The 17,530-nt window shown below is 41.4% G+C and overlaps 1 protein-coding gene across 6 annotated transcripts in view; it reads right to left on the bottom strand.

Moving 5' to 3' along the window:
• Positions 1–17,530, bottom strand: part of VPS13B (vacuolar protein sorting 13 homolog B) — a 702,408-nt gene that overhangs the window by 54,813 nt on the left and 630,065 nt on the right. For all 6 annotated transcript variants that reach the window (XM_036031293.1, XM_028534101.2, XM_036031289.1 and 3 more), the window contains 7 exons: positions 8,494–8,757; positions 7,738–7,821; positions 7,385–7,560; positions 6,703–6,873; positions 6,138–6,339; positions 4,811–4,999; positions 2,344–2,490 (listed from right to left, as the gene is read on the bottom strand). In XM_036031293.1, coding sequence (XP_035887186.1) covers positions 2,344–2,490; positions 4,811–4,999; positions 6,138–6,339; positions 6,703–6,873; positions 7,385–7,560; positions 7,738–7,821; positions 8,494–8,757 — 1,233 coding nt within the window. The remainder of the gene's footprint in view (positions 1–2,343; positions 2,491–4,810; positions 5,000–6,137; positions 6,340–6,702; positions 6,874–7,384; positions 7,561–7,737; positions 7,822–8,493; positions 8,758–17,530) is intronic.

Genomic DNA, 17,530 nt, shown 5'->3' with positions numbered 1-17,530 from the left:
CTGAAACTGATACAACATTGCACGTCAACTGTAATTAAAGTGCTTTATATCCCAGAGTAAAAATTTTTTAAAAAAGGACCTTGGGAGAATTTATTTGATCCTCCTCTTTCACGATGAAGACAGCTGCTTTCCGGAGAGCCAATGACTTGTCCAAAATCACAGAACAAAACTGTTACCACTGGTATTTAGCTGATTATAAGAAGAAAGGGGAGCAAAGGGAACTAGACATTGAGCTTGATAAACTGAGGAGCATGAACCTGTCTGCTTCACCAGAAAGTTACAGCTTTTCATACTCCAGGGGACCACAGCACCTCGCTCCACCAAAAGGATTAACACGCCTCGCTTCCCACCACTGGACTGCTGGGAGGTGTGGGGAAGGTGCTGGGCCACAGAGGCCTGTTAATCTAACTAGGGAGTGTAGACTCATCCAAAGCCTGAGAAAGCCTGGGAAATTGGTCATTTTGAAAAAACACCTGGTCCATCCTAAACCCAAACTAATATAATCCCAAAGCAGTCTCTCTCTCTCTCTCTCTCTCTCTCTCTCTCACACACACACACACACACACACACACACACACACACGGGTGAACTGTACTCCCATGTTCACTCTCCAAAGCCCTGTGGCCCTAGCAGGAACACGGAGCATAGCCGTGTGGATCCCACATGCAGACTCCAGGAGGGAGCCTGTATCCCACAGCACAGCAATGGGTTGCAGCTGGAAACACACGCCACGCTGGCTGGATGCTGGGCTGGACTGGAGTCTAATATGGAGCAGAAACTCTGGACACTGGTTTTTGCCTTGGCCTTGCTGAAGACAAGACTGGACCTTTCCCACGGCAGGACAGATGGAGATAGGACTTTGGGAAGTTAGGAGGGGAACCCCTTCATTATACATCATTGGTAAAGCTTACCACAGAGCCCCCCATGGGTGTCAGGAAATTCTTTTTCTCGTGATACTGCGTGAACTCGTTTTCCACCAATAACAAAACCAGTGAGAGGCAAAGCCCAGCCACAGGCCAGGCTCCCTGCTTCCTGTTTGGTGTTTTCCCCACTCTGCCACACAATCTCCTCCAGAGGCTAGGGATTAGTATGTCTTGAAAAAAATTCCTTTATGCCCCTGAGGCTGGGTGGGGAACTGAAAAAGGGACACTCCTGAGCTGCAGGGACGAAGGTGGGCTGCCCCTGTTTCTCCAGGAGGCCCAGACAAGTGAGGAGCTCACTGCGATGCTGGTGTGGCTGCTGCGGCCTGCCGCACTCTCATTTCCTCAATGCCTAGGCTTTTTATGAATATTATCTCATTTAACGCTCATAAAACCCCACAAGGAACACCAAATGATGGCCATTTTCAGATGAGGACATGTTAGTGTGGGAAGCCCGGACCTGAGGTTTCAGGAAGCACCGGGTGGGGAGAGGTGGAAATTATCGGGATGCAGGCTGATTCTCTGGTCAGAGGCTCTCCTACAAGGCAAACATTGTTGACCGCTGTGCGCCCCCCCCCCCCCATACTTCTGGTCACATCTGCATTTGAACAACACTTGAATGAACCAAGATAAAAATGTATTCTTCACACATTTTTGTAAATACTGCAATACATCGTAAACTTAGAAGAATGACACTTTGATTCTATTTTATTGTTCTAACGTAATTTTAGGAGCTGAACTAAGGGATAATGGTAAATGAAGACAAAGATAAAACTATTGAAACTAGCATACCACTTAGAATACTGTTTTTAAGTGCTTTTAAAATATCTTCCTTTTCCCTAAATGTAATTTCATTTTAATTGTATAAAGAACTGAATCAAAAATCCTTCTTGGGTTTATTTTCTGCATATTGTGCCATGGAGAAGTTAACATAAATGAGTTGGTACATTTTCATGTTTACTGTCCTCATGGACATGGAGCTCAGGGCTCCCAGATCCGGGGCTCAGTGGGGGCCCAGCCTTTCACCCACACGGCTCCTCCCGGCAGTGGGGCCTGCAAGGCAGATGTTCCTTCCTTTGAGATGGGGAGCCAGTCGTCAGGAGCTCTTCCCTGCTGCTGGGGCTGTGGCTCAGTGCACGCGAGAAGAGTGTGCCGTGGCCTTGAGCAGATGGGGCGCAGGCAGCGCTCATCTGACTGTGTCGGGTGTTTTTGCTTGGGAACTACCTTGTTTTTGCTTGGGAACTACCTTGGAAGCACTGACCATGACATCCTCGGTTTTAATTAAAGTAAAAAAAATAAATGTGTTTCTCTTTACCCATATTCAGCACTAGCTTTTTATATGTTCTAGGTTAAAAAAGGTTGATTCTATTGATTGTAATTTATTGAAACTTAAGACAAACCAATCACATTATGAATTGCTTACCTCCTTTCCAGAACGGGGCTTGGAGGCCGCTAACTGTGGTTTATAAAATATTTGATAGGGTGTATTATTGACTATTGTCGTCTTGTCTTCAATCTGAATGATCTGTATCCCCTGCTGCACCATGGAGGAAATGCAGAACTGACACAACTGCAAGACAATTGAGGAAAGAGGAAATCTGGACATCATGTAAGGTGTATAAAAACCTCGATTACTTGCAAAAGGCCATTTTATCTATTGCTTTCCCAGCACAGTACCGATTTTACCTTTTGTCCCAGAGTATTTAACACGGCCCCCTTTCAGTTTCAAAACTGTCCTGGCCCCGGTTTCCTCTGCAACTGGGTACCTCAGCAAAGCACTTCGTTACTTTTTTGCTATCGTGTAGCAACCTAGAGACTTGTTTTCAAGTTATTTAACCAATTCCCTCACAAAATATTTATTTATAAAGCACTTATATGTAAAAAGATGCCACTCATCTTTTTCAACATGAAGAATTCAAATAAACATTTCTCTTCCTCATGCACATGATAGTAGCCGTCTCACTGACTGCCTAGTATGGACTGGGGGGAATTCTGAGAACTTTAACAATGCTGCTGCTGCTGGTGATGATGAAGGAATCATAATGGCTGACCCTCACCTATGGCCTTCTTGTGGTCAACCTGTTTTATGCACTTCATGCATGTAACTCACAGAATCTTCACAACACCCACAGGGGGCAGCTACTTTTATCTCCATTTTACAGAAGAAGGAAATGGGGCACGAAGAGGTTAAGTAACTTGCCCAAGTTCACAAATATAAAGAAGGTCTAGTTGGGGCTGGAAACCATGCAGTCTGGTTCCATGGTGCTGCTCTTACCACTATGCCTGTCATCTTATCACCTCACCCTGTTTATGAGGGACGGGTGCTCAGGGCAGATATTACCTGCATACACATCTAGTGGGTATCTTTAAGCGGTATTATCAGAACAGCAGCTCTCAAAGTGTGGTCCAGGGCCCATGGTTGGCAGGTAGTCTTTGAGATCATTTTAGGGAGTCCAAAGGTCAAAACCATTTTTATAAATAACACTAAGATGCCATTTGTCTTTTTCACTCTAATTCTCTCTAAGTGTACAACTGGAACTTTCTAGAGGTTATATGAAGTATAATGTCATCACTTTCATAACTAATGGAATGTATGTCTATCCTTTGTTTTAAATTTTGTTTTGGCTTCTAAATATCAATAGATATAACCCACATAAACAAAAGGTTCTGGGAGGTCCTTAATAATTTTAAGGGGTGTCAAGGATAAAAAGTTTGAGAATCCCTGCTAAAGAATAATGAGATAAATATATAAAATAATATATTTTCCAACAGTCCATTCATTCACTCACAAACATGTATTCAGCGCTTACTATGGCTATGTGGTGAGGTGCTAGAGACATCGGGTGTTTGTGTATCATAACATTTTTTCCAGGTTTTGATGGTAGTTCTCAACTTACAACTATTCGACTTTGGGCGATTCACACTTACAGCTCTTTGCCATTCACACCCATGTTACAGTGTTTTGGCCGGCAGAGCATAAACATGTGTTGCCCAGACAACTTTGAGGAAATGGATACCAGCCTTGACTATTGAAGAGAAACCAACCTCTTTGTATCAGAGAAATTTATTTTTTAAAAAGTCACCAAGTGACCCTAACTTTTCTCAAGAGGCTCTTCAAAGAAGTCTGCCAAAATCTAACTTCTCCCTACAGAAAGGTCATTCTGACTTAAACTGCTCTGATGAAGTATCCCTTCTTCTTCTGATTTGGGACCTCTAAAATAATGAAGATATTATTAAGGACAACATAAGACCTCTAAATGGTACAATATGATAGTGTTGTTACTGTATTATTCAACTTAATTGGTTTTCATAGACTTTAGAGAAGATTTATGCTGAAAAGTACACATTTGTATTTAATTAACGGCCAATTAAGTCTGTTTTTTGTATTCCTATCTTTAAAAACATGGGTGCCAGTCCCCTGTCCAAGGATGCAACGTCCTCTTGTAACACTGGTTCCGTGGGAAAACCAGAATGGACCCCTGTTGCTCTGCTCAGGAATGCAGCCTGTGCAAGCAGGGGCCTCATCCTTCCCCTCGGTGCTCGGAATGCTAGCAGCTCCGCTTCCTCCTCTGAACGGAGGAGGCCAAGCACACTTTGTGGATACTTGTGAATAAGTTCACTCTCCCCCCAGCCCCCCACATGCAATAAATCAAGTGGCTGCTGAGTGTTCTGAACCGGAGCAGTTACTGGATAAATTATGTGACACAGCTTTTATCACTGGTACAGGGAAGAAAACAGAGAGGTCTAAGAAGTCATGGGTTTCACTGTTACAAATTGTCTAGAACAAGTAATACCAAAACGGGATTTGAAAAGAAAAGGGTGGGTTCATTTTAAACAGGTTGAGGGGGTGGCACGCCACTTCCCCGGACTCACACAGACTTTGATCTCACCTTCTGATGCCCTGGGAAAGCACCAAGTCTTATTTCGGCATCAACAAACCCTTCTTCGTCCAGCGACACGACCTCACCATTGCCTCCATCTTTCCACTTCGGAGACGTCAGGTTATGAACCAGTTTAACTGCTGCTGACTTGTGCACGGTGTTGGTGTTTGCCCAGTATATTCCAATTTGAAAGGCTTCCTGGAAAAACAATGCCTCAATTATCAAGTATTTTTTTTAACTTTGATATTTTTACCTCAAATCACAGGAATTTTTAAAAAATATATAATAGGTCTATTTTGCAAACAAATCCTTCAAGGTTTTCTTTTCTTCCTTCCTTTCTTTCTTTCTTTCTTTCTTTCTTTCTTTCTTTCTTTCTTTCTTGGCAACATACATTTTATTTTAGATGTTTTCTTTGATTCATGATGGAATTCATATTTATGGAAGAAGGGAAAAAACCAAACCCAAATTGTAACCACCCTATAAATACCAAAGGCTTAAAAAACTGAAGGTTTCATTGCATATGACAAAAGAATACTATGCAACTTTAGGTCCATGTAAGTCAACATTCCAATTCCATAAAATAACATGATTTGATTATTTTTTAAAATGCAATTGAATAAAGATGTTTATGAACTGAAGTCCCACCCCCTAAAAAAAATGAACTCTCAAGTTGTTCTCTATCAGGAAAAAGATTTCATTAGGAGTTCCTTGTACTCTTTTTTAAAAAACAGATTTATATGGCTTTTAAAAATGAGCTAGCATCACAAGAAAATTCTCTTGTGATGGAAAATAAACTCATCCTGTGAGATTTTGTTCTGTGACTAAGCCTTCCCCCATGTCAGTCATGATGCCACATTGTCACCGTCAACACTGGGCGGGCATCATGACTGTAGACATTCAAACCCACTTATTAAAAAAAGGGGGCCTGGCAAAAATGGTGGCTCAGAAATCCTCAGTTCTTACCCATCTCTGTCAGGACCACAAAAGTATCTAGGGGGTAGGTGCTAGAGCACAGACTATGGCTCTATGTCCTTAGTATATATGGAGGAGGCCAATTCTAATGCTTGTCAAATGTGCTATATACAGTGGAAATGAGAATGTAACTAGTACAAGTTATCAAATTTAATGATAACTCAAACATGAATACTGCCGATGGGCAAAAAGGCATCTGAAATGTCTTTGAATATCAAAGAACATTCCACACCCCTTACGTATTCAACTTCAACGACAGTTTCCCACAACTGATTCATTCTGTTATGAATATAAATGCAACCTCAGAATAAAAGAAGGCTGTTGAAATAAAAGAATTCATATTAGTTAAAAGAAGTTATAGTACCTGAAAATTAGGAGGGATAATAATTTTGCCAGCAGGAACCTGTAGAACAATCTTCTCTCCTTCAAATAGCCAAAGGTCCCACTTGGACTGATTGATAAGCAGGGCCCAGGGTAGAAGTTCTATCAACAAGGTTCTAACATATGGCTTCCAGACTGACAGCTTCACTCGCATTGGGCTATCCCACTGACTCAGCTGTTCATTCCTGTTCCAAACACCACATCCAAGAGATTCAGTGAAATATAATGACTTCAGTATTCATGAAGTATATTTAAGGATTCCAGACACACAGCGCTCCTGTATGACACCTCTTCACACCACAATCATCCAATGTTGAATTTGCATCCAGGAGAAGAAACTTTTCATGCAGTTACATTCCAGACTATGAGTAAGGCAATCTACAAAATACATCTACTGGATCATAAAAAGGCAGAATCTGACAGATGCGTGCAAGTATCTATTTAAAAAAAAACAACCAAACACCCTTTTTTGGTATCTAACATTTTTGTGAACGGTTATTTATTAATACTGAAAAATGTTTATAGAAAAAGATAGCTGGAGAACATACCTGTCAGAATCCTTTTTATTATAGGGCCACATGGGTTGGAGGGACTTTCCTGACCCGTAGAATTCATCCAGGATCTGGCTAACGGAACCTCCAGGGTATATTTTAGTGGCTATTTGCTTAATGAGGGATGTTGAGATGGGCACAGCGCAATGTGAAGGGTCATCTTCTTCTCTAAGAAACAGAAAGAAAAAAAACCATCAGATTTCTAAGGTGGCCTACAATTTACTGAAAAACAAGCAAGCAAACAAACAAACCAACAACTCTAACTACAAACATACTGTAGTCCAATATTTCATTGCGAGACGGAGTCCATTTCTGGTGGTTTAGGGACTGATGACACAGTGTTTGGATGATGTGGGCCCTGGCTTTTCCTCTTCTGGCCCCCTACCCCAACCACGCTTGAGTGAGACTTCTATTCATCTCTTCTTCCATGAGAGAAATTATGTGCCAATTAAATTTTCTGATGATCCCTCATTTATTTCTAAGCTGAATGAAAGAGGCTAAATTTTATTTAAAACTACTGAAGAGAATAAGAGAACACTAAGTAGGATAATTTAAAAATAACATTCTCATAAGATAAGAAATCATACAAAAAACTGTATCCTCCCTCTCCCCCCTCAATAGTACCAGGTTAATTTTCCACTGAATTTCTCTTAGGAAAATATAAGGGTTTTTCCAGTACCTTGCTTGAAATGTTAGGTGATGTACAAGGTCAGGTTCTATGTTTTGCAGTGGTTTTTCCTGCCCTTTTCCTGGAATAACTTGTGTTTCGCTCAATCCCAGACTCCTTTTCTCCAAATGTATGATAATGGGGTCTGGAAGATGACTCCTCATGATAAAAAGAGGGCTGAACACAATCTGTAAAAATAAAAGGGCAGAAGAACTTTCATATTTGCTCTGTTGCAGTATTCCAGCTGTTTGATGCTGAAACAAACTTGTAATAAATCTCTTCCCTGGGTCACTCTGACCTTAATTTATTTCAGCGCAGGGAAGGTCAGAGTCATATACCATATTTTAGGACTGGAAAGCACTCACCATTCGCTGTTGCACTTGAGAGTTGGGTTCCAAAGTCAAAACTGTGCACCAGACATAAATAATGGAACTGTTTGAAGATGGCACCTGCACACGAGATAGGAAAGGGTCCCATTAAACCCGAGTTTACTAATTAATCAACATAAGGCACAGATATAATGTTGGTTTGGAGGATTAAAAAGTCTGAAGTTATAGAAAAAAGCCACAAAAAAAGAAAACTAAGCAAAAACAGACTTCATTATGGCATAGAGTGAATGTGCAGTGAGTTACTGGGGCCAACTCTTTCCATAAAGACCGAGGGACTTCCATCTGTGAGGAGAGACTGACATGGGCCTGGGTGGGAGAATGAAAGAGATGATTTGTCCTTTATGGGAAGGACAGTGATGACAGCAGAAGGAGAGGAAGAGGTACAAAAGTAACAGATCGACACGAAGATCATTAAGCGGAGAGGACACCCTTTGCCCCCTCCCCTCCCGCCAGAGCTCTGTGCATCACAGTCTTTCCCAAGATACAATGCTCTCAGTCTGGGAGGGGCAGCATCCTGGCTACAAGGCCTGTTGGACCAGAGACAAACGTGCCGTCACGGGGTGGAAAGGAAACAGTTGGGATGTAATATTCAAAGCCTCTTTGTATTATTTCAGATCTCCCTTCTTTTACATATGCCCCCTTATAATAGAAAGTGTTGTATGAAATAAAGAGCATATTGAGAAATGTTTAATTTTAAAGCCGCTCTCGTCTAGACTGCAGCACCTCGCACACCTGAATGACGATGCTGTACTCAGGGGCCTTGGATTCCAGGCACACGTCTCTTGACCAGTCTTCATCTCCCTTGGCCTTCACGCACAGTTCCGTCAGTTCGCTGTTTTCTAGAATGTATGAAGGCAATTTCCGCTTGGCGGTGAGGCAGTCAAAATGCTCCCGAACCACAGCTTGTCCATCGTGACCAACGTAATGCTGAACGACTTTCAGTTCTATGCTTTGAGACAAGTAACTACAGATGATCTGTCTCCCGCAGATGATGATCTAAAAGACAACAGATAGATAAGGCCTCATCAGTTCAGATTTCATGAACTGGAAATATGTAATTATTCAGACAGAGTAACTTGTGTTCCTTTTAATGAAAAGAAAAAGTCGTTCGCTTGTTAGAGAGCACGAGAAGAAAAAGAGGCTTGAGAGGAGAGGGGTTTGGCTCTGCTGAGTTCACAGCACTGGAAGGACAGACACACAGGTGGGGTCCAGGCCCAGCTCGGGGTACTGGCCGAGGGTTTGCGAGTGAAGCTGAGGTTGGAGATAAGAGACTTATGAAACAATAGCCCTGCAAATGGACACAGAAAGAAGGTAGTTTATTTGGAAAAGAGGGTGGCGGCTCAAACCCAGCAACTGACCAATGTACAGGGGACAGCTATTGGGGCAGAAGCCAGAGAAGGGGCTGAAGAACAAGGGATGAAGGAGCGTGGCCATGAACCAGGAGACTGATGCTGTAGAAGCCACAGGGGAAGAGACTGACAGAGAGGTGGTGGTCAATGGTACCAGATGATGTCACAGGAAAAAAGGATGGGGACTGAGAAAAAGGCCCCAGCTCTGGTAGCTGAGAGGACAACTGTAATCAATCCATTCCCTGGAGCTGATTTTGAAGGGTTTGTTGTATTCTTAGGCGACAAGAGATCTCTGCACAAACTGATAATACAAATAACTGTTAACACAGATGCCTACTTATATTTGATTTTATTCAGGTTTTTTCTATAGTGTAGAAGCATGTATCTTTATGAAACATAGGTTATAAATCCATTAAACCCATGGATTATCTAACTCTTCATCCAGCTAAGAGTAGAGTTCATAGTAGGCATTAAGAAATATCTCTTAAATTGGTCGAAACTGAAAAGACAATGCAAAACTTATTTTTACAAAGTGACTACTTTTGGAAAGCAAACCTTTCTGTAATATGAATGCTCACCATGACGGGGAAGAACACTCAGCATGCACCTTTCCCTCCCTTTCTCTACGTGCACACATACAGTATGTGTACAAGTATCTGTGCACGCATATCCAAACCTCAATGGTTTTGAAGAATGCTGACTAATAAAAAACTTTTTCACAAATTCATTCTTTTCATCTCACAGCAACCTTACAAAATCAGTGCTGCTGACTCCTCATCGCAACAAGGAGAAAATGGAGGCACGGAAATGTTGAATACCTTGCCCAGTATCACCCAGACTGGCTCACAGCCTGAGCTGATAATCACCCTGACAGTCTATCTTCTCATAAAATTAATACCTACTAATAATTAAGAAAACTTAGAAACTATAAAAAGAGGATAAAGGCTGCCAATCATAATGTAAACCTGGCAGACACCACTGGTTTTGTTCCAAATAGCTGGTCCCTCCTCCCCTCTCTTGCTATTAAAAACCCTGGTGTGGTTTAGGTTTCAGAAAACAGCACATACTCAGGGAAGGTGAATGCCTCCCATGGCCCCAGAGACTGTATCATCACTGCTATAAACTAAGCCTGGTAATTCACTTTGCCAATGATTAGTTTCAGGGGTCAACATGGGACTCTGTTTTGGCTAATAACGTGAAAAAGGAAAGACTGCTAAAAGGCTCTGGGAAAGATTTTACTCCTTGATAATAAGGGAAGTACTTTGAGAAGAGAAAGCCCTTCCTCTTTTCCGCCATGGAAGATGTTATGAGAAGATACGAATACCCCTTTGCAGCCACCCTGAAACCAGGAGGGCGGACCCGGTCGGATGGCAGAGAAGCAGATGCAGCCCTGAGCTGCTTACCTGACCAGCCCTGGACCTGCATTTTTCCTTCTCATTACGTGAGACAATAAAAGTCAAATGGAAACAATAAAAGTGTCCACCTCATTAACTTGCTTGGAAGATGAAAAAGCCTATTTTGTAAATTTAAGCTGAAAACATCCTGACTGACATATTCTCCTGTATCATTAAGAATAGTTTGTAACCATCATTTTTAATGAACTACTATTTACACAAACATGAATGACTATCTAAACTATATTTTGAACAGTGAGGTATAGCATTTCCTTAAATATCTACTTTTTCAACTATTTAGTCCTTTGAATTTTCTTTAGAAGGAATACATCTGTAAAAACCAGATACTCTGTTCATTACAATTTTTTAAAAACAATGTTTTCAATATAGCAAACATGACACTCATCTGAACTATGAGTCCTAAATCAGAGAGCAAGATTTTTTTTTTAAGTATGTGCCAGGGGTTCCGGGACACTTGTGAGAACTCTCACGATGCCACAGCATCACCTGGCTCGAAGGACACCTCTGAAAGCTCCGAGGCAGCACCGAGCTCTGCCCTCGTGCTGGACGCGCCCAGGCCTGGCAGGGTCTGCACGCTGCTCTTGCTTCGGACCCTCTGGGCCCCAGGAGATTTAGGAGAGAACTTTGCTGTCTGTCACAGAAACCACAGAATCTCTGCAACCATCTGGGACTCACTTTGTTTAAAGACAGAGATCATTCTTGGTGGGGTTTTATAGTTTCATTTTCAACTATAAAGCCTGTTAAATAGGCTTTCAAATTTGATAAAAAGAAAGCCTTTCAAAGTGGCCAGGAGGGAACACTACTTAGATGAAGGGAAGTCCAAAATGGCCACTCCTCGGTGACGAGCGCGGCTGCTCCCACGCACAGTGCGGGGAGAGCTGCGCCTGCTTCTCCTCAAAGTGGCAACACTTAGGATGCCTTTATTTGGAAAATTACGGTTAGAATTTCAAGATTAATTTATCAGTTGAAGACAGCTACTTAATTTTTTTTAAATGCAGGGTTTCTCTTTAATACACATTTCCAGGTTTCACACTAATTCCCCTCTTTCCCCAAAGCCACAAAGATGTGTACTGAAGATTTCCACATCTGATTTTACTTAGCAGGTTTCAGAACTCTTATTAGATCAGTGCCAAGAAGAATAGTGATATTAAAGAATAACGCCAGAGCACCAGATGCACTGGAAAATGATATCTTAACCATGATTAAAAGTGTATGTATAAAGATACAAATATGTACACACACATACATATGTACATTTAGGCTTTTAGAATGGTAAAGCCTTCCTCAGTCAAGGGAGGGGAAGAATGGAAGCAAATACGTGTGCACGAGCAGTTGTGAACTGTGCGAAGTTCCCGAGAAGTTTTCCTTCGCTTGGGGAACTGAGGAGTACAGGAAAAGCAGAGCACAGGGAGCCAGTCACTGTTCAGGCTAGCTGTAGGCGCTTTTCTGTTCATCGGGGCACAGGAATGTGGTTAAGGCACATCAGGGAGCTACACACACTTATCTCTATCAAATGGGGCTTGGTAATTAGGCAGCTGAGGTTTATTGCGGATTCCCAGGCCCAGGCTGGGCAGAAGAAAAGAAGCCAAGACAGGAGGGTGGCGGGAATCCATGAGGCTCTTCTGGAAGCTTGGTTCTGATCTTCCTTCCTAACCTGGCTAACTGAGGAGATCCCGTGTCTCTGATATATAATACTTTAACTAGAACTAATCTGAATGTTAACCTACCCTGACAATAAAATATTAACTCCAATTGAAAAAGATATTGTAAATTTTTGCTTGTGTGTGTGTGGGCCAGAGGAAGAGGGATCAAGGAAGAAAGGGAAGGAGGGAGGGATTGGCAAAGAGGGGGAAAGAGGGAGAGAGATGAGAGGCTACAAAACATTGACTAGAAAGGTTTTTCACAAAGTCGGTACACGCGGCAGTCTGTCTGCGGTTGGCATGGTGGTCTCCTGACCTTTCAGCGTCACCCAGGCTCAGCACAAACCACACTCATTTGCTTCATGCGAGGTTAAATGAACTGCTGTCCCTGTGTTCTGCTTCTTACTACCCTAAGATTTTAAAATGGCCCTACCAGAGAGCTCAGTCTCATTAAACTACAAGAAATGCTAGCATTCAAAGTATGGATTAAGTGTGTATGTGCCCTTCGTGACAGTGGCAATGGCAAATGGACTTCCCCAGTTTCTTAGGCGGACAACGACACTTCCTTTTAAAAAGGTAGATGCCACGTGAGGGCTGCTGCGCTGCCATTACTGCTCTCCAAGTTGTCCTTCTCGTTTGGCTACATTCCATTTTTTTTTAGGTTTATTTATTATAAATAGGGTAGAAACGGACAAAAGTGTGAGAGGCAGTCCCCACAGAAAATCATTATCAACATTCAATGGTACAAACAACATTTGGAAAAATTCTGAATTGTGATTTGGCACAAGATGTCTTAAAATATGTATATTTGACATTAACAGAAAAAATGATGAAAAGAATTCCTTAAACTTCGAATATATGAAAATTATTTTTGTTAGTCTTGATTTGAATTCCTCTTTATATTAAGATTTTTTAAAAATGCTAATGGTAGCCCTGGCTGACGTAGCTCAGTGGATTGAGATCAGGCTGCGTACCAAAGTGTCGCAGGTTCGATTCCCAGTCAGGGTACATGCCTGGGTTGTAGGCCATGACCCCCAGCAACCACACATTGATGTTTCTCTCTCTCTCTCTCTCTCTCTCTCTCTCTCTCTCTCTCTCTCTCTCTCTCTCTCCCCCTTCCTTCCCTCTCTAAAAATAAATAAATAAAATCTTCTAAAAATGCTAATGGTTTGAAAAACTAAAAAAATCAGTAGAAGTTTAGGGATAAATATATATTTAGTTTTATTTAAAAAATTACTGTAGTTCTGGCTCCTGCATGGCCAAAGAGTACATCAGCAAAATGAAAAGGGAACCAACTGTATGGAAGAATATATTTGCCAATGATACTACAGACAAGTATTTGATCTCCAGAATATATAAAGCGGAATTCACATGACTCCACACCAGGAAGACAAACAATCCAATTAAAAAATGAGCAAAGGACTTGAACAGACACTTATCCAAGGAGGACATACAAAGGGCCCAGAGATATATGCTCAGCATCACTAGCCATCAGAGAGATGCAAATGAAAACCACAATGAGATACCACCTCACACCAGTCAGAAGGACTATCATAAACAAATCAACAAACAAGTGTTGGTGAGGTTGTGGAGAAGAGGAAACCCTAGTGCACTGCTGGTGGGAATGCAGACTGATGCAGCCACTGTGGAAAACACTATGGAATTTCCTCAAAAAAATGGAACTGGCTTTTGACCCAGCAATTCCACTGCTGGGATTATACCCTAAGAATCCTGAAACACCAATCCAAAAGAACCTATGCACCCCAATGTTCATAGCAGCATTATTTACAATAGCCAAGTCCTGGAAACAGCCTAAGTACCCATCACAGCAAGTCAGTGGATCAAAAAACTGTGGTCCATTTACACAATGGAATACTATGCAGCAGAAAGAAAGAAGGAACTCCTACCCTTTGCAACAGCATGGATGGAACTGGACAGCATTATGCTAAGTGAAATAAGACAGGTGGTAAAAGACAAATACTATATGACCTCACCTATAAGTGAGACCTAATCAACAAAACAAACAAGCAAGCAAACTAGAACCAGAGACATAGAAATAAAGAACAAGCTGATAGTAACCAGAGAGGAGTGGTGAGGGGGATAACGGGGGAAAGAAGGGGAAGGGTCAAGTCAAGGAACATGTGTAAAGACCCCAGGGACACATATAATGGGGGGAGGAATGAGAGTGGGAAGTGGGCGGTGAGTTGTGCAGGGGAGAGTGATGGGGGGTAATTGGGGACAACTGTAATTGAACAACAGTAAAACAAATTAAAAAAAAAATACTGTAGCCCTAACAAGAATCTGGTGAGACAAAACAATAAATTTTGGTTAAAGAATAAAATATATCTTTTTAGTTTGGGAATATGCATCAACTACAACAACAACAACAACATTCACACCCTTTGCACAGGTAATTAAATTTTATAGCAAATTATACAGGATCTGGCACAAATAATGCCCTTATTATAAAAATCTTTTATTACAAAATCATAAGCATGTAATTCTGTTAACATAACAATATCACACTCAAGCACACCATACGATGTTTTAGGTGAAATGTCCAAATTAAAACTGTAAATTATGCCCTGGCTGGCGTAGCTCAGTCGATTGAGCGCGGGTTGCGAACTAAAGTGTCGCAGGTTCGATTCCCAGTCAGGGTACATGCCTGGGTTGCAGGCCATGACCCCCAGCAACCACACATTGATGTTTCTCTCTCTCTCTTTCTCCCTCCCTTCCCTCTCTAAAAATAAATAAATAAAATCTTAAAACACACACACACACAGACACACACACAACAAAACTGTAAATTATTACACTCATATTATTACCCTACCAACCATACTCAAGCAGGTGTTACTTCTGCTGGACCCTGTATTAGGGAGAGACTCAGATCTTGAACATCTGTTTAGACACAATGACATTTACTTAAGGATTTACTATAGTGACAAATTAGAAATTACCTAAAAGCCTAAGAACAAGAGAATGTCTAGTGTGTTTCAAGGTATCAATTGGTAAATTGTTATGCAACCATTCAAAAGAAAATTTCAGGAATTTTGGGTAACATGAGAACATAAGCATATATAATGTTAAATGAATAAAAGAAACCAAGCTGAAAAATTATTGTAGTCAGATCTCGAGTTGTTTAAAAATATCTACATAGGAAAAAAAGAAAAAGAACACTATTTTTTACTAAAGTAATAATAGTATTTATCTTTGGGTGGTAGAATTATGGTTAATTTTTACTTTCTTCATTAGAGTTTTCTGTGTTTTCAGAAATATTTTATAATAGTTAACATAAAAATAACAAGAGTGAACTAACATTTATTGGGTATTTTCTTTCACAAAAAGAATAAAACCATGAAAAGATTAAGAAATTTGTCACCCTAGTGGGTGTGGCTCAATTGTTTGGAGCGTTGTAATGGAAAGGTTGTGCTTGATGCCCTGGCCAGGTCCATATGGAAGGCAACCAATCAATGTTTCTCTGTCACATGGATATTTCTCTCTCTCCCTTCCTCTCTCTTTAAAAACAATGAAAAAAATGTCCTTGAGGGACAATAAAAAAAAGAAATTAAAAACAAAAGAAATTTGCCTAAGATCATATAGGTAATAAGTACTAGTTCTGGGAAATTTTTTATAATCGAAAAAAAGATAGGTAACACTTGTGAGAATTTTGTTTAATGTATTTTTAATGACAAATTTTTTGACTCATAGTACTGTAATATGTCTTTTCTGCTCAGGAACATTATATATATTAATTTATCCATGAAATTTAGTATTTCTTGAAAGTATGCAATATTCATGAAAGAATGAGGTACTACTGCAGTAAAGCAAGTCCAACTGGTGCGACCCTTGCCTCGGCATACTTCATTATTGTAATCACCATGGGAGTTCATCGGGTTATGCCACTGCACTCTGCACAAACATTTAATCCTCACACTAACTTCCTGAGGAAGGCACACTGAGTATCCCGACCTTAAGGGTGAGGGAAGTGATTCACAAAGGTTAAAAAACTGAATCTCACAGCTGGCAAGGGCAGACAGCCAAACTGCCTGTGACCTTACCCACCAGCACACACCGTGAAAACCATTTCTTCATGGAAGAACCTTGCCATTCCACTAACTGGTAAATGGTCTAGCAACCACATGCACAAGAGCTGAACGAACTGGGAATGTTTAGACCAGAGCTGTGGTAGTCGGTGTGGCCCCGGGACCAGAAGCAGCACCTGAGAACTTGTTAGAAACACAAATGAATACGTCACACCCAAGACCTATGGAATATGGTACTGTGGGAGTGTGGCCCAGAGACCTATGCTGTAACAAGCTGTCCAGAGGACTGTGATACACTCCCAACTTTGAGAGCCACAGCCTAGAGAGAAGGAAACTAAGGGAAAACATCCCAGCTTCCCTCATAGTTTTGAAGGGCTGTAATACAGAGAGGATTCCTTACAAGTTGTCGTGTGATTGTTCTACCCACCTCACGTTTGGAGGAATGGTAAAACTGGCTAAACGGTGCTGATTTTGACTCAAAATTAGGAAAAATCCTTCATTAATAGCTGGAAGTAACCAGCAATGGAAGGGCTGCTATAGGAGGGAAAGAGCCTCTCATTATCTGGAGCATTAAAAAATGCTGAACAACCACTTCCCAGGCATGCTGATGAATGAGAAGGTGAACAAGGCATTCTTGGAAGACCATAAGTGGCAGAATCATAAAACCAGTCTGCATTAATTAGGTAGATATTTGCTGAGAGTTCTGAGGGCAGATGGGAGTCCGTGACACTTCTTGTTCTTAGGACTTTCCAGCACAAAGGTCATACTAGTTAGGCTGGTCCCCTCGCTGTTTACTTGAAATGCCTTCCCTTAATCCAAATCCTACATGTTTTCCAAAGCCCAGCTCAAGTCATACCCTCTTAGTGAAACCCCTAAACTCCCTTCACACTAGTAGTTGCACACACTGTTAGGTTAATAAGACTGTAATTTAAGAGCAAAGATTTTGTCACATTTGAGGCGTCTTTCATTTTACTCAGTTCCATTGCAGCCAATCAGCTGATTGGGAAGACTGTTCCATGCTTCTTCTTCGAGACTCCTCGGTTACAGTTCTCACGTCACTTCTGTTGCCCACAACAATGAGAACATGCCGTCCAGCTCCCTGAGTAGGTGTGGGCCCTCCTGCTTACCTGCCAGTGGCTTCCTACTTACCCCCTGGCACTGAGCAATGGAGTAGAGCCCCTGCTGATCACTACAGAAGGTTCCTGTTTTCCTTTTCCAGGGACTGAGTGCTGTTCTATCATGTCCTCAGTTCACATAAGCTCCGGATGGACTCTTACAATCCAGATGCAGATGTGTATGTTAAAACTCTTACGACAAAT

Source organism: Phyllostomus discolor, chromosome 7 (genome assembly GCF_004126475.2).
Source record: "Phyllostomus discolor isolate MPI-MPIP mPhyDis1 chromosome 7, mPhyDis1.pri.v3, whole genome shotgun sequence".
NCBI classification, from domain to species: Eukaryota; Metazoa; Chordata; class Mammalia; order Chiroptera; family Phyllostomidae; genus Phyllostomus; species Phyllostomus discolor.
This window is presented reverse-complemented; position numbering and strand designations above follow the sequence as displayed.